Raw genomic sequence first — 23,601 nt, 5'->3', positions numbered from 1 at the left:
CAATCATATGATTAAGTGATGAAAGCGTTTAAATGCGTTCAATGAATGAGTGAATTGTGTTTACAAACAATAATACATTCAATGAATTATTTAATTATTAAATCAATTAATAAATAAAGACATCAATGGATGAAACATTTGATGATAACGTGTTAACCACTCTTAAGATACTTATAATCGGAGAGTCATTTGTGGGAAAGTCGAGGTATTGTTGCAAATGTTGTTTAATTTATTAATTAAATAATAATTTTTTAAACAAATTATTTCTCAAATATTTTGAAAGTCTTTTGTTGCGCTTCACTGATGACACGTTTGCCACTGAAATGCCCGCAACTATCGGTCAGTTTTGGGATCAATTGGAAATCAATTCAATTCATTGCTAAATAAGAATTTTTGTTTAAAGGGATGGACTTTAAGACAACAAAAATGACAATAGACTCATCGGTGGTAAAACTGGCCATTTGGGACACGGCTGGCTCTGAGCGGTTCCGAGCACTGACGCCAAACTTTTATCGTGGCTCTCATGGAGTGATACTCGTGTACGACGTGACAAATAGACAGACGTTTGAACGGTTGGACAACTGGCTTAAAGAAGTGGACGCCTATTGCAATCAATCAAATGTGGTGAAGATGTTGGTGGCCAACAAAATTGATAAAGTATTGACTGAAATGTTTGAATAGACACATAATAATTGTTTATTTAAAGGACGGTCGAGTTGTGACTCGTGAAGAGGGACTGGAATGGGCGCGAAGATACCACACATTATTCATCGAAGCGAGTGCTAAAACTAAGGAAGGAGTTGAATGCGCTTTTGAAGAGTTGGTCCAAAAGATTATACAAACTCCTGGCATTTGGGAGGCAAATGAAACTAATATACAGTTAACTAATAATCCTATCACTGATAGGAGTTGGTGCCAGTCGTGGTGTTTTTGAGATCATTTGCTTACCAGTAATTGTATTACCGGTAAATTTTTTCAATAAATTATTATATAATTCTGTAAAATGCAAACTTTGGTTATTATATGTAAAAAATTTTAATACAGATTTAAATAACAATAAGTAAATGTTTTATTTTATTTTATTTCTTTTAAAAAGTATTAAACTGTATTTTGATGTGAAATTGAAATATAAAAATAAATAAATAAATAATGARTTTACATTACAACACAATTATAATCTTTTTTGTTTGGATTAAACCATTCGCATCGGTTTGAATTTGGATCCCAAATGGTATTATTTGGACACATCTGTAATATTGGTTTTTCGTGAATACACCAATAATACAGTTTACAGTTATTGTGCGCTACAAATAGTGTCCCCGGTTTAGCACACTCTTCAATCACTGAGTTTGATGGCGACTCAGTTGTCGGCACTGGCTTTGACTCGGAGGCTATTGAATTAGTTGTGGAACCGCTATTCTTATCTGTTGTTTGATCGGAGTTTACTGTACTCTGGGTTACAATGGAAACAGCTGTCGGTTTACTTTCTGAAATAGTCGATGGTTTAGTAACTTTAGCTTTAGATGTTGTACTACTTGACGGATGTACAGTTGTTGTACTACTTGGTGGTCGTACGGTTAATGTGTTACTTGACGGGCGTACGGTTGTGGTAGTACTGGTAGATACGGGTTGTGGCCACCATTGATTTGGTTTTGCTGTTGTAGTGAGCTTTGACGGGTCGGGTACTAAAACTTGATATCCTTTTAGTTTTTCATTCATAACTTTAAGTAAGGGATGTTTTTTTCCGCCACAGACTCCTTTAAAGTCATCCAAATCGATGGCCCAAATCATTGCTCCACCGAATCCTTCTTTTTTAATGTAATCCATTTTAATACCAATACTATTTTCATCTTCATATCCAACCCATTGTTTATCTGAGTAAGCAAAGGGACATTTGCCGATATCATCCAACTGTTTGCTCCATTTGCCAGCATTGGTCTCAACGCATATCTATTCAAATAATAAATTATAATTTAAATTATTTTAAATATAATTTAAATTTGTATTAACGCTAACTTCATAATAAGCCATAAATCCCGAAGCATTTGTATATAAAGCCGCTTCTCCGCCGCCATTATTTTTATCCCATCTATTGATGGGTGCTCTTAATCCATGATTATCTTTACTGCCCAATGTATAAGTCCTACCATAGAAGGGAACGCCAACAATTAATTTATGTTTAGGCGCTCCCATTGAATGCCATAAATATGTTCCGTCATTCTGGGACAAGATTTTATATATTTTTATTTTTTAAATAATAAATAGATTTATACAATATTTACCACATTTAGCTTTTCATACGCCCACTCATCAATAGGTCTTTTATAGAGAGGTGAGTGGACGTCAGCAAATCCAGTCCAACTGCCTCTTAGGTCATAAGTCATCAGATGAATGTGATCTAATAATCTGGTGGCAAAAAAATATAATATTAATCACAAATATAATTGATTTGAATAATGACATACTGTCCTAATTCGTAGACTTCATATCCTTCTTGTAGTCTAAACTTTGCCACCGGAACCGCTGCAGTCAGTAATAGTTTACCTTCTTGTTTATCAAACTCTTCTCTCAATTCCTGTTTTAATAAAACAATATTTGTTATAAAGTTTTTTTTAATCAAATTCATAAAAAATTATATTTACAAACCTTAACGAGTTTGAGAAAGTTTTCTTTGTCAGAATAAGATCCCTGTCTATCACTAGCACCGGGATATTCCCAGTCGAGATCAAAGCCGTCAAACTTATATTTATTCATCCATTTAACCACTTCATTGACAAAATGTTGACGTTTTTGCTTTTGAGATACCATTTCAGAGTATTGTTGTCCGCCCTCAGCCCAGCCCCCGATTGCCAGCAATAATTTAAGTTTTGGATATTTATTTCTTAAACCAATAAATCTTTCATATCCTTTATTGTCGATATCATAACTCGGATCAATATATTTCAGTTCATGAGTCTTGTTGTCCAATCCAACAAATGAGTAGATTAAATGTGTGCATAACTCTCCCGGGATATCTTCGATGTCATAGGACATGGGATCTGCTCTATAAACAGCCCAAGCGCTATAGTAACAGACTATCTTTGGCTCAGTTAGCTTGTCTTCACATGTAATTAATCTAACATTAAAAACAATTATAACTAAATAAATAAAAATTATGGTAACTATATCTTTTGAAAAATTCATTTTTAATGTATAGCTATTATTGATGGTCTCTCAAACTCAATGATGTTTGAGTTGTACTTTACATTTATAAAACTAAACTTATTTATACTCTAAAAAATATAATTGTTTTATAATTATAATTAATGATAAAATGTGGGAAAACGAGTCTTCAAGAATTTATTACCAGGTTTTTGACTTTATTTGTTTTAAAAAGCAAAAGTCAGGTTAAAGTTCACAATTAAATTCAATAACTTTCTCATTGAAAAAAACTAATAAATTTTTGTTTTTTTAACTTATTTGATGGCATTTCTTGTTAACAATCGTTGACTCTTAGACTGACTGACTTCAAGACTTACATCTTTGAAGATGTTTTGAAGTCAACGATCCAAACGACTAAAAGTTGTTTAGTTTATTAACTTCACAGTACTGTAGGTATAAGTTAATGAACACATTAAGTGTTATCTCATAGTGTATATCAATTGATTATATTTATATAAATTATATATTATTTTACTTAAATACTTTTAAATTCTATAATAAAAATAAGTTTAATATTTTAATGACAATTATAAATTAACTTTAATTTTCTAGTTTAATAAATAAGTTTAATAATAGTATATAAAAGTTTAATAAATTAATATTTTCTGATAGTAGAAATCATTGTGCAGTTCTAAAAAATTTATACTTTAAAGTTTAAACAACCAAACAGCCAAACAGCCAAACAGCCAAACTGCCAAACAGGACAATATCTTATGATTGGCCATATAATAGCATGAGACCACATTTAACGGGTCTGATGCAATTATATGGCCAATCATAAGAGTAATTAAAAAATAATTAATTATAAATATATTGAGTCTATATATCTATAACTTTGCCATCAAGAGGTCATTTTTATATTAAAAATATGGTTTAATAGATATTCACAAAAAATTATGAGTCGGGAGTCTGATGCGGGTCTGATTTTAAGATAGACCCTTTAAACAACAAAAATCAAATCTCAAAATATTTAAATAATATATATATATATATATAATTTAATATAAAAAATAGATTTTTATTTAGATTTTTTTCTTTCGGTTGTTTCTTGACTTCTTGGAACGTGTCCTTCAATGACAAGAAGTCCTCCTGAGTCGAGAGTGGCATTAATCTGGTCTCTGTCGACATTAGRACTGATTTTGCTTTCATATGAGAATTCGCGCCACGCTTTGGATCCTTCAGTGCTTTCCTCCTCTTTTTTGGCCTCAATATATAGTTTAGTATCCGATATAATGATACGGATATCTTTAGGTTTATAACCGGTTAAATCAAATGCCAGTCTAAACATACTGTCCTCCATTGGACTATAATCTCCTTTTGTAATTTTTTTGACTTTAATTGTCTTGACTTTATCACCAAACAACTTAAGCCATGGTTTTGAAGTCCATCTCTCAATGAGTCCAATGAATGGTGAGGACGGATCTACATATTCAGACATTATCTTTTTAACTCTCTGTTCGATATCAACCAAATCTTTCAAATCTCTTTCGTTATCTTTTGACTCATTTTTAAATTGTTTTGCAGACATATATATATTCCTTGAGTTTAATTCATTTGCTTTGATTTTAAAACAAATTTTGTAATTAGTTTGTCTTATAAGTGGTTCAACAAATTTGATGGTTTTTATCAAATATCTCATAGCTTTTATAAAATCACTTCAATTGTTTTTGAATTTTTAAATTCTGTATTGTTTAGTAAAAGTTTAAATAATTTATATCAATTTGTATGCAATTGACGAGATATTGTTTAATAAAAAGTGTTTTTATTGTTTAAAATCAATAGATTTTTCTGAAATAACAATTAATATACTTTATAGTAATGTTTTTCATTGTTGAAATAGTAAATGCTAAGTAAATGAAAAATTTAATTTATAGTAATTTTATACATTTAACTACTATGTACTTATGTATTAAAAATATTTTATAAGCATTTCAATGTGTTTTTTGACATAAAAGTACGACTAATATAACATTACTAATAAATAAATCCTATTAATATCAATAACATGACAAAAAAGGTATTGACTTTCTTATAGATTGCTCTCAAAATTATCACAAAAAGTCTTAAGTAATATAGAAATGTCTGAGACTTTTAATCAAACAACTGGAAGAACGCAACAAAATAAAAAYTATTTTCCAAATATAATACTGAAGTATAAATTTTACAATTAATTAATAATTAAAATTTAAAAATATTAAATTTTACSCAATAATTACTAATAAAGTAATAAACTTTATATATATAATTATTTTAATAAAAACTTTGACAATAAGATTCAAAGCAAAAAACAAATCATATTTATTTAAAAACAACTAAAAACTGAGTCACACATTAAGCAAAGCAATTGAAAGTGAAGTAATCATTGAAAATATAAATAATAATAACTTTACAATAAAAATAAAAATAAGAATAAAAATATATATAATATTAATATTTTAATATTATTTAATTATTTATTGACGAGAAGTCGGTGAAACCAATGCTAATTTGTCTAAATATCTACCATTTTGAGTATCCATGTCCTGAGGACTCGATTGAAGGTCCAGACCATTGAGCGTCATAACCTGAGGCCCAGCTTTTGCCGGATTCGAGGTTAAGACCCGAGTCATAGCTGATCAGCTTAGGTGCGGCGTATGAGATGATTTGCGGCTCAGACTTAGCAATGTAAACGGGTTGAGCCAATTGCAACTGCGAGTAACCATTCTTGTTGATGGATACATCTGCGGGATCTTCTTTAGCATCAACACCGGGTTCGTTGGTGTCGACCTGAGCTCTGAAACCGTGAGCGTCAGCAACGTATTTGACGGTTCTTTTGCGTCCATCTCTGTCTCTCAATTCGTATGAACCGGTTTGCCATCCTTTGCCTCCCTTTTCGCGTCTTGAGGTTCCGCCGGTGTGGTGCTCCTCGTCGTAAGCAAACTCATAGTTTCCGTGTCCCTAATGGACACATGTTATGGTTAATGATTTATTTAAATATAATAAGAGTTAACTCACGTCATCCTTTCGTGTGACTTGTGATCGTCCGGTGTTAACAGCCTTTCCATAACTTTGTAATTCAAGCAAAGGACTGGCCAGAGAAACGCCGACAAAAGCGCACAAAACAATTGAAACTTTCATTTTTCAAATGATTTTTCGTTTTGAATTCTGATTGACAACCGATTCAATACTGATTTCAATGGACGGCTGGACTCCAGTTTATATATGCTTTGATTTGTGTCATTGAAAAACTTTTTTTGAGTGACAAAAACGTGAAAATATTAATTAGTTACACATGTATTTGGAGTATTAATAAATATAAATTTATATTTAAATATCATATTGTAGTAATCAAGTACAAGGATTTCATCAGTAAAATGGCATCGCTTTTACCATAAGATCTAATTATCGAAATTAAAATAAATAAAAATTTAAATAATTTTTAATACCTTTGAATGTGAGTTATATTACGATAGGTGTGGTCGTGTCTTATCGATGCTTAAAAAATAACAAAATTTAAATATTAAAAATCAAATAAAAAAATAGAAAAAATAGAAAAAAGTTTCGAATCGAAAAAATCTCATTAGTTTTTTTGGATTTAAGTGAAGGATTTTTGAATAATTATTTTCATAATTAATTTAAGATGAAGTAAAACAAGAGTAAAATAAAAATAACAAAAAAAAGTAAGTAAAGAAAAGATTTCAATAATCTATAATAATTTATTATTTAAAATATGCAATAATAATGTTTTATTAAATAAAAATCATAGTTTTTTATATATTAATTTSTTAACTTTCTGTGGGTTAACATAACATTTAAGGTAAGATAATTAAGATATACTCATTTAGTTTACTACAAATATTTTTCACTTTTAATTAATAAATTGAATTTGCAAATTATTTTATTATTATTTATTCAATTAATAAAATTTATATATTATATCTAATATGATATTTTTAACAATTGATTCATAATATTAATAATTAATAATTATTTAAAGAAATATTCTATTATAAATTAAATGACCAAATTATTGTAGAAATAATTAATTATTTTTTAATTATCAAAATTTATATATAAATCATATTTATTAAAAATAATGTTAAATTTACTGAATATAAAATATTAACATTAATCATTTAAGTAATTAAATAATTTTATACATATTTATCAAATGTCAATAATTAGTGCATCATTTAAATGATAAATAATCACTGTTTCTCTCAATTATTTAATATGTTAATCCTAATGTCTAAATTAAAAAAAAGTTAAGTAATTTCTACAATATTCTTTTAGTTAATTAAATGCTAATCACAATCATTATAATAATGTTTTAAATATATTAATAGTAAAAATACACATAAATTATAATTACTAAAGAGTGCTAAATTTATAATAATTTATCAAAATTTAATATATATATATATAATTGCAATAATTATTAATCATATTTTTTACTGTTTATTGAAAATATATTCAAAATAATTATTCATTTTTTATAGAAATATATTTTTGAAATAGTTTTWTAAAAATCGTATAAAACTAGTGTATTTGTGATAAACAAAATTAAAATATTACTTTAATGTTAAAATATCTTTAATATATATTATGTAATTGATTGTAAACTAATTTTATTTTTAACTGTGATTAATGTCAATCAAATATTTAAAATAATAATTCATTGCTAATGAAAATAAAGAAAGTTATACTTTTTGATTTGAACTCATTTTTCGCAATTTATGCTAATATTGCAAACACTGTACCATAAGATTAAGGAAAGTTGTTATAATTATAAGACAGTATCTAAATGTTATTATAGTAAAAGTACTTTATATTTGTTTTGTATTTTTATAAAATTGAATGTTTGAAACAAATAAATGCCGTAAAAGACATTGAGTTCAAGTTCAACCCTTTCCAACCAAAAAATATTGTTTTTGAATATTATTTTAATTACTGTATAATTTGATGCTAAAGTATTTTATAAGGTGTATAGTTTCATAACTTTTGTTTATTATGATAAATAAATATATTGATATTGAAGATTAAAATTAGTAATTCAATAAAAATATAAAAACCATTTGTTGTACTTTTATTCATATTTCTATAATACTGGAAATAAGACAGTAATTAATTATAATTATAATATATACTATATAAAGTATTATATGATATATTATAGTTGATATCACAATACAAAAGATTAGTTAAATATTTACTATAATTGTAATTCATAAAATTCTTCCAGAATTTGACATTTAATTAAAATAATTGTTAGTTAAATGAAAATTAATTAATTCAAATATTATTCTACTAATTTATGTATTTTWTATTCATATAAATTCAATTCAAATAAAATAAATATAAATTCAAAAATGGATTTTTTGTTAAATATTTGAATAAACATTTTTTAAATATATTTGTATATTTTAATTTTTATAACCAAATAAATATAAACTGATAATTATAATCTAAAAACAATAATATATACCTTACATTATTGTTTTTAGAATTTAATTATCAGTTTATATTTATTTTTTATGATAATTAAAATAAATAAATATTTCAAAGTATTACAAGTGTTATACACTATAATAAAGAATTTAAAATATCTTTTATATAAGAATCGTCGTGTGTATCAAATATCTGATTTTAACACATAATTAAGTTATATTTATTTTTTATATTTATAATATGAAATATTTTTTTTATAAACCAAACCATTTTTATTATTTTAGTTTATTATAATTATAATAAGACTTATTTTTATATAAAATTTCTATTTTTATTTCATTTATTTTAATATCAATATAATTATTGTTAATAAAAAATAACACTTTTTATTCAGGCAATTGGCATAACTTTAACAATAATAAAAGCAATTTTTTTTATTAATAAAACATTATGAAAAAATAAAAATGATTTTAAATTAGCTTTTAAATCAATTAATTGCAATTAAAAGTCAAATGTGAAAAAATAAAAGTTTTTCAAATTAACATATGAGAAGTTATGAAACTATATGATTGAAAAATTACAAATTTAAAAGTGGAGCAAAAAAATAATAATTGAATTAAAGCCAATATTATTTTATTATTATACTGTAAATACTGTACAACATTGCTATGTATTTTATTCTAATAATATAATATTTAATAATAATATATTCAATTTGATATTTAATAACTAATAATAAAATTTAATTTACTTATTATTAATATGTCGTTACATACAAATAAAATTGTAGTAAAAGCAAAATTTAATAAACAGAAATATATTTATAATTTTTAAAAGAAATTTCCCAATTTTTACTTATTTACTGTATATGACAATCAATCATTACTTTGTGATACTGTAAACATATAAACAGTAAGATCTGCTTTTTAATTATCGGTAATTAATTTAATAATAATAATAATAAATGGAAACATCAAAAATTTATTTTTATTAAATTCAATTCAATAAATACAAACATATGATTAAAATACAATTAAAATTTAAAAAAATCTTATTTAGCGTAATTGTAAATAATAATCTCTGTCCTAATAAATTTATGTTATGTTAAGCAATTTTTTGTTAAAATTAGCAACAATTCAATAAAATAACAATTCGGATAAATATTTTATTCATAAGTAGCAAAGAGCATTGCATATATTTATATATAAATCTCATTTAAAAATTTATTTAATAAAATATCATTTGATAGAAATTGGCTAATAATAAAAAAATTTAATTTTAAAACATTTATAAATAATAAAAGCATAACTGTTAATTGATAAACAATCCAAAAATGTTAAGACAATAGTTATTTAACTAATAAAATATTGCAAAAAATAATACAAAACATTTGCACTAATCTTCTTCTATGACTTCCAATTGTGAAGTCTTCTGAGTCCTGTGTTCTTCAATAGCTCTCCATATCCTTAATTCGACGCCTCCTTTAAGGTTAAGACGTCTCAAATCTTGGCGAGTCATTAATGACAAAACTTCTTTTAAATTATAATAATCTTCATTTACAAACTTTTTAAAAAATAAAATAACAAATAAATATATTCAATGATTATTGAAATTAATGCCAAATATATAAACATATAATTAATATTAAATTAATAAATACTTTGGCAATGGATTCATCATCGACTCCCAAATTGACCAAAAAGTTAATTAGTTCGCTATCTTGTCTTCTAATTTTAGAACTATTAGACAAACTTTGATTGGCATCTATTGTGGAACTGTTACTAAACATTGGACTTAAATYCATTTGTTGTTTATGTTGTTGTTGTTGTTGTTGTTCTTTTTGAACCAAATTTATTTGCATTTTTGTTTCAGTAATAGTGCTTTTAATCATCTCTTGTAGTGTTTCTTGTGTTTCAATTAAAACCTGAAATAGTCGAAGATTTTCACCTCTCAGTTGTTCACTCTTTTGCTGTAACTGTTGTATCATCTGATCGTCTGAGAGCGTCATATTGACAATAGGTCTTAAAACAACAGATTTAGTAGAATTAATAGTTGAGACGCCAGAAGTTGATTCCCTGTCGGGTTCCATATCAACAACAGCTTCAGGTTCGTCATGAGGTTCTCCTCCGGCAATATTTTCTCCGAGTTCTGGCGATAGTATAGTAATGGCCGCCTGAACTGCGGATCTAATAAGACTGTCCAATGCAAACATCCAGTGAGGTTTAATACTGTGGTTACGAAGTACTTGATTAACAGCTTCTTGAAAAGTAAGAAGTGCTAATTGTATTTGATTTATGGCGGCGCCATCAAAGTCAAGCTCTTCTTTGAGTGCAGCGATCGCGTCCTGAATATATTGACGTTTGTTCTGAGGTATGAAATCCCTGAGTCCGGGAAGCAGTATATGTTGCAAATGGCTTTGTGTTAACACCAAGTCTTGAATTGATTGCCGCAATAAATGAAACCAAAGCTCACAAATGGCCAGTGAGTCGTCAGTAATCACTTGGACTAAAGTGGCCCTTCTTTGCGAATCTTTCTTAAGTAAGAAAAACCCCTCCTGTTCTGACTCACCAATGGTTCCCATCGTTCCTTCAACGGGTGGCGACAATAATATACTACTTGAGCGGCGAGCATAAGGAGCATCTTCAGAGCTACAAWTTTTTTTAATCAGTATTCATTAAATATAAAAAGTTAACTAAAATATTGTAATATTTGTAATAATTATAATAATCAAAATATTTATGAGCTGGATATACACTTTTTTCTATAATGCCATTATATATACTGTATATAATAATAATAGTCATTTTCTATAATAAAAGTATTTTATAAATCACGTCTAATTGATATTAAAATTAATTAATTACAATTGGCTAACAAAAATTATTTTTAAAATAAACGTTTTTTAAAAAGTCTTTAAAAAGTGTTTGAAGTGTTTTAATACTGTTTGCAAATTATTGTAATAATACCGGTATGTTATTACTTATGTACAGTCCCTTAGAGTAAATTACTTTTTAGCTAATTCACAATTTAATAAAAAAAWTTACCTAAAAAATTAAATTAAAAATAATTTAATAATATTCCTTATAAAATTACAAAATTATTACAAAAAATGCTATTATAGAAAATGGCATTATAGGAAAACATAAGATTCCTGAKCTATACCTCTGAGAGTACATAGCAGGTGAGTGCGGGCCTGAATCGAAAGGACTGGCACACCGTCGAGATATATTTAGATGCAAATTGGGAGCACTAAACATGCCATACCATAAAACATAATATATAGATAACGTGCTATTAAAAAGTTAATTATTCATACCCGTCATCACCAGTACTAGAAAATCTATTAACTCTGGTCTCAAGTCGGTCGGGTTTGCATTGGGGGTCAGTCGGTACTGATATCGAGCGATTGAAATCATTGAGACTTCGAGTAGGACTTATAGTAAGTGGTGATGGAGTGGTTTTTTTCTTTCTTTGAGGACCGGTATCAAGAAAAGTATCTTCAAGTAATTGTCCGGCAGTGGCCCGTTGTATTGGATCGGGAATAAAACAACGAAGAATAAAGTTTTGAGCCTTTTCTGACATTGACGGTGGTATCTGTGGGTGCTCTTTATAGAAACCAACTTTAAAGATAATTTCTTGTCCCGACCCCAACTCGATAAACGGAGTCTTTCCAGTTGCCATCTCAACAATAGTACATCCCAATGACCATATATCTGCAGGTGCACCATAACCTCTCTGTCCCTGATCTATTACTTCAGGTGCCATGTATTGAAAAGTACCGGTGAATGTTTCGGTGTGCGGATTAATACCAGCCAATCGTTTAGATGTTCCGAAATCTGATATCTTAAGTATTCCAGTGTATGTATTAACTAAAACATTATCTCCTTTAATATCTCTGTGCACTATCTTCTGGTCGTGTAAATACTTAAGACCTTCGAGTATCTGTCGCGTATAGAAAGAAATAGTCGGTTCGCTGCCTTTAAGTGGACCCCATTTGGACCGTAATAGCTGTGAAAGACTACCTCCCGGAACCCTTTCCATCAATATTTTAAAAGTATTGTCTTCACAAACWGAACCTAAATAGTTAACAATATTTTTATGGCGTAATTGTGAATGAAGTTTAATCTCTTCATGAAGTGGTTGTACTTCTCTGTTCAATAAAAATATTATAATAATTAAAGTATTTTTGTAGCAAATAATTAAATATGAGTTAATAATACCCGATATTCTTTATGGGAATTTCTTTAACAGCAATTGTCACTTGAGTTCTGAGATCTCTTGCGGCAAAAACAACACCATAAGTGCCTTTTCCTAATCTTGTGCGACGATTTTGTTCATCCAATTCGTATTCAAACTTAATAATCAAACAAATTATTAATTTAATCAAATAATACAAAAACACAAAAACATAGAGACAATGACTTACTTGAATGGGTCCGGTGTCGACAATTGAGTCCAAATCAGTAACTCCTTCTTCATCAGCTGTCATTTCAATAATGAGATCATAAAATGTTTTGCGCAACTGTTCCGATGGAAAGAACATCTGAAAGTCATCGCAATTGTGATGAACATAAAGAAATAGACATCTTTGATCCGCTTTATATAAACTGTAAATTAAATTTAGTTATTATTAGTAATTACTTATTAGTAGTTATTTAAAAATTTTGAAAAGTTCTATAGAATTATCGGCAAATACCTGACACCCCTTATAGTAGAGACAGTAAAAAGCCAACTGTGCGGTCGCTTACAATTTTCTTTGTCTCGCAAACAATATATACAGATATTGGAAATTTGCAGAGATTTGCCATCAGCACCGTTCATATTGACCGTCACATATGATGGCATTAAAATTTTATCGGTTTCAAGAACTAATAGTGGGAAACGGATCACATTCACTGTTTCATCACTGATGGCATCAATGAAGTACTCCATCCAAAACTGAAATATTTGTTCTTCAGGTGTCAAAATTGCATCTTCTGGTTTGCGTTTGAATTGATTAATCAATCGTATATTACCGACAGTGGACTTAAGGTACCATTTGGGAGGCTTTAAGTTAAACATACATTCGGCCGCTTGAACAGCCTTTGAGTAATTACCGGCCAAAACACTAATCTCAAAAAAGGTCGCCACATCCCAGTAATCCTGAATCGATGCTAAGTTACCTTTTCTCCCAATTAAGATATTCAGAACCGATGCAATGTGTTGTAGTTCTGAACATTTAGGAAAATCATTACCTTTTATAACTAAAAGTGTGGCCAAATTAATGCCCGCGTATTCATTTGGTTGCACTTCAAATCCCTTTCGATACCAATTGATAGCATTATTAAGACTTTCTTCATCAGTATATTCTGACTCAACAAATATATCTTTATATATACGACCGGCTAAACAGATCATATCTGGAAAGTTGTTCTCTTCTTTTTGAAGGGCAGTCGTTACCACATGAAGTGCTTTCTCACGATCGCCGGGTCTTTTGCGTCGATTCAATGCAAAAGCATACAAATGCCTAATGAGTGGCGTATAAGTAAAAGAAGAATTTGGTAGTGATTCCAAATCATCGATCATCTGAACCATTGCATCGTAGTCTTGGATTTCACGAAATGATATCAACATATTATGGACGATATCGGCTGAGACCAGATTCGGGTCTAAGTCATGTTCCATACGTTTTCTCATATTTTTCAATGTTGTGGCTAAATCTTCACCGCTTAATGTTTCCCGAGCTTTGCGTAAATCCGCTAAAAACTTTTCCTTCATATGTGTCCTAATTTTCAATTTTATAAAATTATAGTAAAATAATAATATTTAAACTAATTTGTTATTTCAAATTTATATATATATATATATTATATGTATGTTATAGATAGTCAACAGTAAATAGTAGAAAACTTATTCATAATAATTTACTAAATATACTAACATTTAAAAATATTTATGATATTGTTAGTTAATCTATAAATAGCAAATTATATAAATTAAATTTCAAATTATTGATTGACTAAAAAAGTAAATATAAATTTAAAAATCAAGAGATGATATAAAAACAATAAAAATATAAAACAAATTGTCTATAAAATGAGTCAATGAAATGCTAAGATTGCATCAATTGTTGCAATCATTGGGCGAACGAATCATTCAAATTGTATGACTTATTGGGTAATTGTATGCAAAAGATGTCAAAAGTTTGTGGCAATTGATGTTTGCAACGTTAGGTTATCATTGTTTTGGTCACTAATAACTATATTACTTACTTAAAACATTATTAGGTTATATGTTTTGTTTGAATAAAAATATTTATTTTCATTTATTATCTAAATATTATTTATATAAATATCACTTTTATTCCTCGATAATCAGGTAAGAAAAGTTAATATTWTTTTTGTTGTAATTATATTAAATTAAAAAGTTTGTTATATAAATTAAAATATATATCATTTAAACTGTAATTACTATCGTCAATAATAAATAAAATTTCATTATAACATATTAATAATAAGAAAATCACAAAAAATAATCAATAATAATTTTGAGGAAATATAAAATATGTAAAATTGAGAATATTTTGTAAAATTACTGAAAATTATWGAAAATATTTATGTGATTTACTATTCATAAATTTTATAAATAATWTGATTGATAYTAATTATGACAAAAATCATAGTACCTATATATTTCAAATATTTATAATCATTGATAAGTTTTTTTTAAAAATATGAAGACAAAAGATTAAAATATTAATATTTTCAATAAATCTTATATTTTATAAATTTTATAATCCCTGATATTGTTTTTCTATTTAATTATAGTTAATTAAATAATCAGAATATAAGTTAAAAAGTTAAAACGCTTTATTAGTTATTATGCGATTAAGTAAAGATTCAAATTATGGTAGTTTAAATATTGATATATATATATATGTTTAAGTTATTTATTAAAGTATTAAAAAGTTCAGACATGTTAACTAATATAATATATATAAATTTATAAGATATAAAATATATTGTATAATCAGTAATAAGATTTAATTATAAGAATAAAGTATTTTTAATAATTTCCAATTATTATAAATATTTTAACTAAAATCCATTTAGATTTTCAATTTTTGAGTTAATAATTTGATAGTCAATATCAATATAACGATATAAAAGATATCATAAAAATTCATAGCACAAAAAAACAACTATTTGCTATTATTTATTAACATTTTGGATATATATTGTAAATTTGATTGACTTAATCATATTATCATTAGATATAATCTATTAACTTACTATTATATAATTAATTTTATCAATTGTTAATTTAACAACGTAATGTAAAAATGAAAATAATTACTGAATACAGTATCATAAAATAGATAATACTTTTAATCTTAATATTATAAAACATTAATTTTATAAATTAGAAAGTCTTAAAAATTAACATTAATATTGGCTTATTATACAAAATCTTAATACCCGTTACTTATTTTGCTTAATAAAATAGTTATATAATAATCTCAATATACTTTTAAGCACTTCTACGAACTTTTGGTGAAATTATAATATAAAACGAAAATTAAATTTGTGTGAAGTAACCGACAATTTGATACACGAAAAYACCATCAAAATAACAATTTATATATTATTTTGTAAATTAAATCAATATATTTAGTAATTAAATCGTTATTACTTACTTAGTCTGTACTTCGACTTCAAGTAATAACTTTTTAAGTTTAATATGAAGTGGTGTTTTAGTTTCCGATGAAAGTGGACTTTGAATATTCGGATCGTCCGAATTGGCCACAAGTCTGGCAACTGATGGTTCAGTAACATAGCAATGCTTATCGTCGGACAATCGGTATGTAATGCATGTATAGTTAGACGACGGAAGTTTCATTGGTATCACCACATCGGCGACGCTGTCATTGAAGAGCAATATATTTTGTTTCATCCCAAAGGACTCGCGATTTCCTAAACGATAAAACAAAGAGTTTTGTTGTTCTTGTATAGAGATATCAACAACAGATACATCTGCGTTATAAAACGTGTCGACAACTGATATCTCCTCGAAGTCCAACTTCTGAAACTGAATATAATGTAAGTTTGCATTACATAAATGTGCCGCTCGTTTAATCTCTTCAAAAGCAGCCTTTCGGTGACTAAGAGTCGGTGAAACTATTGTCTAATTATATAATAAAATAATTAATTTATTGAATATCATTGTATTTGTTGACAGATATGTAATGACAATAAATACCAAATCAATGAGACAAACGACGTCCATCTTAGGCCGTGAAGTGGGTGCAGATGACGGACCCGATGCGTCTCTGCTCGACGTTGAAGTAGATGGAAGTGATGAGCAACGATGTGATGGCGGATGACATGACTGGTGACCATTGTTTGCTTCATTCATTGTYTACCACTATCTTCACATAACTGGTACATCACATGAACGGCAATCATATATTGCAATATACAGTGCCATCACTTTGACACCACATTTACCACAATCTCCATGTCTTCATAATACTAATGATAACAATATAACAAATCAAATAAATATAATATAATTATCTCTAATTTGGCAAATGTTTGGCAATATTTGTAATAATTATGTTATTAACTAATATTAATAAATCATATAATGTTTGACTAATAATAATGTAATGAAAAAAATAGTTTTAAAGTTCACAGAGAGATAATACACACATATGTTGTAATGCATAGCATTTGCATCACTCATACACTGTCTCTCAATACAAGTCATTATATTATATCTTATTGTTGTTAACATTGACTGTGTTTTGCTATGTTATTGCAATAGACATACCATTTAGTCATCTGATGTCTGTTTGTGTCAATTGTGTCCCAATTGTCATCACTTATTACATACACAACTATCACCACAACTCATCCAACAAGCATTGAGTAGCCATTTGTGTGACTAACCTAAAGACACGACTTAATAGTGATGTATTGAATGACGCAATTGTCGATCACTTCAATGCATTGATTAGTCATATAAACAATGATTTAATTGAATGACATTTATTGTGAAGTAATTGTATAACAAAAGTGTGGATCAATTGTGTGAACCATTGATGTCATGGACTCAAACGTGACGGTATTCAATGAAATCAAGTCATCAGAAATCAAATTAGCAGAGGTTTGCATGTCTTTGATTCTTATATTTGTCATTTGACTGGTTATGTGATAATTGATGGACAGGTTGTCGGGAAGGGTACGTTTGGAGTGGTTAGACGCGGCATTTGGAAGGGACAGGAGGTGGCCGTCAAAATCATAGAGACGGAACAGGAAAAGAAAGCATTTCAGATTGAATTAAGACAACTGTCACGAGTGTCTCATCCAAACATTGTAAAGCTTTATGGCGCCACTCAAGACAACGGCTTTGTCTCTCTGGTCATGGAGTACGCAGAGGGAGGAAGTCTTTACAATGGTTTGTTTGGATGATTATACTGATTACACAACTTAACAATTATTAAATTGCATGTGTTTTCCAGTTCTTCATTCTGTTCCGATGTTACCGTACACACTGTCTCACGCTATCTCATGGGTGTTGCAGTGCGCCCGCGGCGTCTCATATCTGCACGGAATGCAACCCAAAGCCCTCATTCATAGAGACCTCAAACCTCCGAAGTATATTATATAGTCGTGATTTAAATGATTAAATTAATTGTAATGATTAACTTATATTTGGATGTATAGCTTGCTGTTAGTCAGTGGCGGTACTATACTTAAAATCTGTGACTTTGGAACTGCTTGTGATATTCATACACATATGACTAACAACAAGGTATTAAAAATTTTTATTATGAATTATCGTTTTTATTGGATTTCATTTACCGGTAATGTATATTATTATTTACAAAGGGTTCGGCCGCTTGGATGGCTCCCGAAGTTTTTGAAAGCTGGAATTACACCGAGAAATGCGATGTTTTTAGTTGGGGTATAATTTTATGGGAAGTATTGGCGCGAAAGAAACCATTTGATGAGATTGGTGGGCCCGCATTCCGTATAATGTGGGCCGTTCATAGTGGTCAACGACCACCGTTACTTCAAAAATGTCCAAAAGTTTTTGAAAATTTAATGACCAAATGTTGGGCTAAAGACCCCAACCAAAGGCCTGCAATGAAAGAGGTCGAAGAAATTGTGGAACAAATATTTAAATATTGTTCACAAAACGCCAATCAACCAATTATTAAYTCTCACACTAATACAAATCGTAAGTCATTTCTATAATTTTAGTTTTGTTTTAATTGAGTTTTATTTTTTTAAATAAAATCTATTAATAGCGTATTCATGTGTTGACAACAGTATAAACTCAACGAACTTTAGTATAGACCAACAAATGCAGACACAATTGGATGCTCCGCAACAAATAGTTACTGAACCGCCAGTCCTTAATATGAGTGGTACCAATATTATTGATCCCAACGATTTACTTCAAAGTGTAAGTTTTTATCGGTAAATTAAAAACAAATTTTGTTGTCTATTTTATTAAATAATTTGTATAAATTAGAAAAACAATCCGGCACTAAGTGTACCACCAAATATGTCGGGTCTCATAAATAATTCGAGTTATAATCAGCAATTGAATTATATGAATAAATCATTACGAAGGATCTCTGAGGACCAACCGGCCAATGCGGCCATTGACTCGAGTTCGGCACAATTGAATACATTTACTAAAGGACACAAACGATCCAATTCTAGTGGAACTCCAGTCACAACAATGAACAGTACATCTCAATCACTTAATAAGTCGCGTTCAATAATTGGTCTCAATGATGACCAACCCGTTGCTTCCGGTTCCAGTCAAGCATTGCAAAAAACAAGTAGCTTTTACACGGGTCGACCAGATTTACCTAAATTAGTTGTACCTTCATTTAGAGATTCTCCGCCTATTAGTAGTACCAATGATCAACAACAGGTAGCTTCTGTACCAAAGGATTTTAACGCGTATTTAGTTTTGGAGTCTGAGTTGCAACCAATACAACCCGACACCAGTAATAGAGAATCAGTTAAAATATTTGAAGAACACAAACGCATGTCTCAAGAATATTTACGTATGAAAATGGAAGTGACTCTATTGTCTTCACGAAAGCAGGAATTAGAAACCTCTAATAAGACCACCAATTCATTAGAAGATTATTTGGCGCTTAAACAAGAAAACACTGCTTTAATACAACTTAAATCAAATTTGATAACTCAGTTAAATATGATTAAACGTAAACAAAGACAACGGGAAGCGGCAGCTGATGGAGACTGGGTTCTCATCGACCGCACCGACACTCAAAACAATCATTGATTTTGTAGCAAATGTTTTAATTTTGTAATAAAATTTCATTTATTTAATGTTATTATTTATATAAAAATTTATTTTACAATATTTTAAACTGATTTAAAAAAGTAATTATAAGAAATCATTTCATTTGAAAATTAATAAATGTTATAAAACTATTGTTACAGTATTTAATATGAAATTAATTTTATGTTTGATAAAATAATTATTGACTCAAAGCCACATAAAATTGTAAATTGATTTAACGCATCACAAATTGAAAGGAGGTTCCCCTTTACTATAATATATTTAGCATAACTTAATATTTTATAGCTTAAAAAATTTAATGACATCTTAATAATAATAATAATACTGATGATAAAAGTTAGATAATAGACAATTATTATTGTACTAAACAATAATTAATTGTAATTTTTATTATTAGATATTAATAGCTAATCGATTGCAATATTTGAGAACTCGGATCTCTAAGACTTTATAATTGAAGAGTTGTGTGCTTTTGTCAAGTTTGACATCATTGAAGTATAAGACACCCGAACATTGTTTAAGATATTGGAACAGTTGATTGGGAATTACTTTGCGTAACTCATTATTTAATTGACCAATAATGGCATCGATGGTGTCATTTATAGATACAGAAAATCCAATGATTTGTTTGATGTCAATGCAATCAAATGTTATGTAGATTTCATTTGGGAACAGCTCACAGATACTTCCATTGCGTAAATGATAGTATGATATATATCTGTAATCTTCAAGACGTTGTCCATTGCAATAAAGTGATGATTCAGTTGTCTTGAGATTAGTGATAGTACAGCATTGGTATTTGATTTTTGATATTTTTGTAACTCTAGATATATAGCACTGAAGCGTCAAATGATTAATAGTATGAATATATATCATCTCATTTGTTCCCATTTCGTTGTCTCCGATGCATGAAAATGAAACCATTGGCCGATCGGACGCGAGGCCACTGCACTCTCTCTCGTGATTTAGTTTTCGAGTCGACATCTCAATGAAGATAACTCATTATTATAATAATTTTTCAAATCATTTATCTGATCGCTTAAAAAATCAATTTTATTCTTCAGGAGATTAATACAGTTGTGATCACTTAATCGGTATTTTTCGACATCGACTTCACAGTTCGTACACTTAATTTTTCTTTCCGGATGAAACTCACAGTTAAGCCGATGTAATAATAGCCGATTCAATGGTACCGATTCCCGACATCCATGTTCAGAGAAATCACATTTAATTTTCATTACTGACAAATAGTCTAAAATAAAAGGAGGCGCCTCCTCAATACAGGACGACTCAATCAATGTGTGATCCAATGGACAGCAATTTTCATTGATCACAATCTTTTCAATACAAGAAAAGCAAAATATGTGATCACAAGAAGTCAATGATTTTGGGTTATCGTACACTTTGTGACACAATTTGCAAATTAAATTATCAGATATTTCCGATATAAATCTTTCAATTTCATATCCCATTATATGTATTATTATTTAATTATATTGATATATCTAATTATGTTAATAAACTTATGTATTTATTATAATTATATTAATTTTTAATTATAATTAATTTATTACTATATAACAATCATCAATAAAAGAAATATGACATTTATAATAATATCATTATAATAAAAGATTAAAATCAAAATAGATTAATAGATAAAATATAAAACTTAAACTTGTTTACTAAAATAGTTTAACTTTATATCATTATATTTTAATAATTGTCAAATTAAAAATAAGTGATAATTACTTTCCAAATGATATATTGATAATTAGCATAAAATATTATACTTTATTAATATAAGACATTTAATTAGTAATAGTTAGTAATATTTATTTTTGATATTTGAGAAAATAGTAAAATTATTTTTTTACTTTTTACAGATACAGTATTTATATAATATAAATATTTTTAATAACTTTATTTCAGTGTCATTTATAATACAATTTTCATAACCAAATGTCAAAAATCAMAAATTATAGATTTTATAAATTATAACTAATTTAATTTATAAGTTATAATTAGTAATTACTATTTGTACTTTCTGTGATTAAATTTGCATAATTTATTTGTTATAATTTAGTTATAGTAATAAACAATTACTTATACTTTACTATTATTTATTCTAAATGTGTGTTTATGCAAATCTAATCATATGTGAGGATTTAAGTTAAATAAAATTAATAATAATAATTAAATATAAGTGATATTTTTATATAATTAATTAAAATCAATGCACTAAATTAATAAAATATACAATACCATACCATTTAACCATTTAATAATTTATTAAAAACTTTTACAATATATATATATATTATTAAAGGCGTTTACTAATTGCTTCACTGAATTCGTAATTTTTATTGCACTAGAGTTTCATAACTTAAAACAAATACAGTATTAAATATTGATTAATATATAGTACAGTACTATAAAAAGGCTTATTTAATAATATTATTTTTAATTTAATCTTAAAAGTTAAATGAGTAAACCACTAAAGTTTTGAAATTAAAAAATGAATTCACTATTGAGTCTAAGTAAGTAACTTTAGTTTAGCACAAGTTTTTTAATAATTTTATTTATTTTATTGTATATATTTTTTATTTGACAATTAATATTGATAGTTTTGAAGAATTAATTTTTTTTAAATATGTAATATTTACTGTATATAATAGGTATAGTTTTAATATTTGTATTTTTGGTGAATTGTATTGATAAGAAAGTGTATCGCATGGACACCAAAAACAATTACCTAAAGGATTGTCACTTAAAAGCTTTGGACCAATGTTTTAATAGAGGATATTATTTTACTCATACATTCAATACAAGCAATTTATCAATGAATACCAAACAGTTTGATGATATGTGTGATGCCGTCACAAATGCATACAATTGTATGAATAAGTATTTCAATGAATGTCCTGAATCGGTACAGAAAGAAGTTTACCGAATAGGGAAACAACACTTCTATGAGTCGTGGAAACAGATCTGCTCTGATGGACCTCTTAGACAAAGTTTGTCATCAAATTATAACAATTAGGACAATACTATTAATAATAATAATAATAATAATAATATTATTATTATTATATAGATTTTATAACACACTCGCCATGTATTCAGCAAACTCTTAGACAATCCAATCAATATAAGACTATTTGTATGACTAATATAGAGAAAGCTTTTGAAAAGACTTCAAATTCAAAATCAGTGATCAGTTTGATTAATACTGGTTGTTGTGCTTTCAATCAATGGCATCACTGTTTAGATAAGTATATATAACTTCATACTATATTTTTACTATTATATAATTTTTATTTAACAATAATATCAAACAGTAACATAAATAATAGTTTGTTAACAATTATGTTTTAAATTTTTAAACTTATTTTTATAATTTAGTTTAATTGCGAATAATTGTGGGAATAATGCAATGGAAGCAATAAATAATTTAATTGAAAAAGCATCGGGAGGTTAGCTATTAAATTGTAACCATAAAAATACAATTTTTTATTATATAATTATATTAATTTTAAATCTTAAGGTTTTGTCTACAATTTATGTACTAAAGACGGCTATAATCCGGGATCTCAATTGTGTACAAAGTTGTTAAAAACTAATCAAAATTATGGAAATAAA

General features: G+C 27.6%; 7 protein-coding genes and 1 long non-coding RNA gene across 9 annotated transcripts; 3 read left to right on the top strand and 5 right to left on the bottom strand.

The window, feature by feature from the left end:
• Positions 1 to 4: 4 nt before the first annotated feature.
• On the top strand, positions 5 to 999 carry LOC128963413 (ras-related protein Rab-18-B-like). Its single transcript, XM_054309917.1, has 4 exons — positions 5 to 205; positions 284 to 339; positions 404 to 657; positions 707 to 999. Exons 1-4 carry the CDS (start codon positions 126 to 128, stop codon positions 932 to 934), a joined length of 618 nt encoding a protein of 205 aa, XP_054165892.1. The 5' UTR covers positions 5 to 125; the 3' UTR covers positions 935 to 999.
• A 156-nt stretch (positions 1,000 to 1,155) lies between these two features.
• Positions 1,156 to 3,183, bottom strand: LOC128963651 (endochitinase-like). Its single transcript, XM_054310165.1, has 5 exons — positions 2,647 to 3,183; positions 2,466 to 2,575; positions 2,283 to 2,406; positions 2,017 to 2,220; positions 1,156 to 1,950 (listed from the first exon to the last, which is right to left on the bottom strand). The coding sequence occupies exons 1-5, from the start codon at positions 3,181 to 3,183 to the stop codon at positions 1,156 to 1,158; spliced, it is 1,770 nt and encodes a 589-aa protein (XP_054166140.1).
• Positions 3,184 to 4,219: 1,036 nt separating this feature from the next.
• On the bottom strand, positions 4,220 to 4,872 carry LOC128963650 (uncharacterized). The gene has a single exon (XM_054310164.1). It carries the CDS (start codon positions 4,838 to 4,840, stop codon positions 4,220 to 4,222), a length of 621 nt encoding a protein of 206 aa, XP_054166139.1. The 5' UTR covers positions 4,841 to 4,872.
• Positions 4,873 to 5,621: 749 nt separating this feature from the next.
• LOC128963433 (adult-specific rigid cuticular protein 15.7-like) lies at positions 5,622 to 6,367 on the bottom strand. Its single transcript, XM_054309940.1, has 2 exons — positions 6,196 to 6,367; positions 5,622 to 6,138 (listed from the first exon to the last, which is right to left on the bottom strand). The coding sequence occupies exons 1-2, from the start codon at positions 6,316 to 6,318 to the stop codon at positions 5,701 to 5,703; spliced, it is 561 nt and encodes a 186-aa protein (XP_054165915.1). The 5' UTR covers positions 6,319 to 6,367; the 3' UTR covers positions 5,622 to 5,700.
• Positions 6,368 to 10,022: 3,655 nt separating this feature from the next.
• On the bottom strand, positions 10,023 to 17,499 carry LOC128963418 (mitogen-activated protein kinase kinase kinase 15-like). Of its 2 annotated transcripts, XM_054309923.1 has the most exons (10): positions 17,440 to 17,499; positions 16,867 to 17,138; positions 16,304 to 16,791; positions 13,325 to 14,392; positions 13,055 to 13,235; positions 12,849 to 12,982; positions 11,945 to 12,778; positions 11,791 to 11,877; positions 10,289 to 11,276; positions 10,023 to 10,191 (listed from the first exon to the last, which is right to left on the bottom strand). In XM_054309923.1, exons 2-10 carry the CDS (start codon positions 17,020 to 17,022, stop codon positions 10,024 to 10,026), a joined length of 4,104 nt encoding a protein of 1,367 aa, XP_054165898.1. In that variant the 5' UTR covers positions 17,023 to 17,138; positions 17,440 to 17,499; the 3' UTR covers position 10,023. The 2 variants fall into 2 exon arrangements, with proteins under 2 accessions (XP_054165898.1, XP_054165899.1); XM_054309924.1 differs by lacking the exons at positions 16,867 to 17,138; positions 17,440 to 17,499 and having other exon boundaries at positions 16,304 to 16,580; positions 16,639 to 16,703.
• Positions 17,500 to 17,715: 216 nt separating this feature from the next.
• Positions 17,716 to 19,938, top strand: LOC128963649 (mitogen-activated protein kinase kinase kinase 7-like). Its single transcript, XM_054310163.1, has 7 exons — positions 17,716 to 17,775; positions 17,838 to 18,066; positions 18,131 to 18,266; positions 18,336 to 18,423; positions 18,501 to 18,852; positions 18,923 to 19,080; positions 19,150 to 19,938. The coding sequence occupies exons 1-7, from the start codon at positions 17,716 to 17,718 to the stop codon at positions 19,936 to 19,938; spliced, it is 1,812 nt and encodes a 603-aa protein (XP_054166138.1).
• Positions 19,939 to 20,924: 986 nt separating this feature from the next.
• On the bottom strand, positions 20,925 to 21,431 carry LOC128963648 (E3 ubiquitin-protein ligase NRDP1-like). The gene has a single exon (XM_054310162.1). It carries the CDS (start codon positions 21,429 to 21,431, stop codon positions 20,925 to 20,927), a length of 507 nt encoding a protein of 168 aa, XP_054166137.1.
• A 1,742-nt stretch (positions 21,432 to 23,173) lies between these two features.
• On the top strand, positions 23,174 to 23,550 carry LOC128963437 (uncharacterized). The gene is made up of 3 exons (XR_008484659.1): positions 23,174 to 23,234; positions 23,365 to 23,435; positions 23,507 to 23,550. It is a non-coding gene; the product is annotated as an uncharacterized LOC128963437 (long non-coding RNA).
• The last annotated feature ends 51 nt before the right edge of the window (positions 23,551 to 23,601 follow it).

This window comes from Oppia nitens, unplaced genomic scaffold (genome assembly GCF_028296485.1).
Source record: "Oppia nitens isolate AA-2021 unplaced genomic scaffold, nextdenovo-longstitch-racon4-pilon3 scaffold7_pilon_pilon_pilon, whole genome shotgun sequence".
In the NCBI taxonomy this organism is placed as follows: Eukaryota; Metazoa; Arthropoda; class Arachnida; order Sarcoptiformes; family Oppiidae; genus Oppia; species Oppia nitens.
The sequence above is the reverse complement of the archived record's forward strand: the minus strand, read 5'-3'. Positions and strand labels throughout refer to the sequence as shown.

Excerpts from the sequence above, each read along its gene's own strand:
- LOC128963413 (XM_054309917.1), top strand. The coding sequence starts at position 126 with ATGGATGAAACATTTGATGATAACGTGTTAACCACTCTTAAGATACTT. Across the intron at positions 340-403 it reads TGAAATGCCCGCAACTATCG|GGATGGACTTTAAGACAACA; the intron begins GTCAGTTTTGGG and ends TTTTGTTTAAAG. Across the intron at positions 658-706 it reads TGGCCAACAAAATTGATAAA|GACGGTCGAGTTGTGACTCG; the intron begins GTATTGACTGAA and ends GTTTATTTAAAG.
- LOC128963651 (XM_054310165.1), bottom strand. The coding sequence starts at position 3,183 with ATGAATTTTTCAAAAGATATAGTTACCATAATTTTTATTTATTTAGTT. Across the intron at positions 2,407-2,465 it reads GAAGTCTACGAATTAGGACA|ATTATTAGATCACATTCATC; the intron begins GTATGTCATTAT and ends TTTTGCCACCAG. Across the intron at positions 2,221-2,282 it reads CGTATGAAAAGCTAAATGTG|AATGACGGAACATATTTATG; the intron begins GTAAATATTGTA and ends ATCTTGTCCCAG.
- LOC128963433 (XM_054309940.1), bottom strand. The coding sequence starts at position 6,318 with ATGAAAGTTTCAATTGTTTTGTGCGCTTTTGTCGGCGTTTCTCTGGCC. Across the intron at positions 6,139-6,195 it reads AAGTCACACGAAAGGATGAC|GGACACGGAAACTATGAGTT; the intron begins GTGAGTTAACTC and ends TGTGTCCATTAG.
- LOC128963648 (XM_054310162.1), bottom strand. The coding sequence starts at position 21,431 with ATGGGATATGAAATTGAAAGATTTATATCGGAAATATCTGATAATTTA.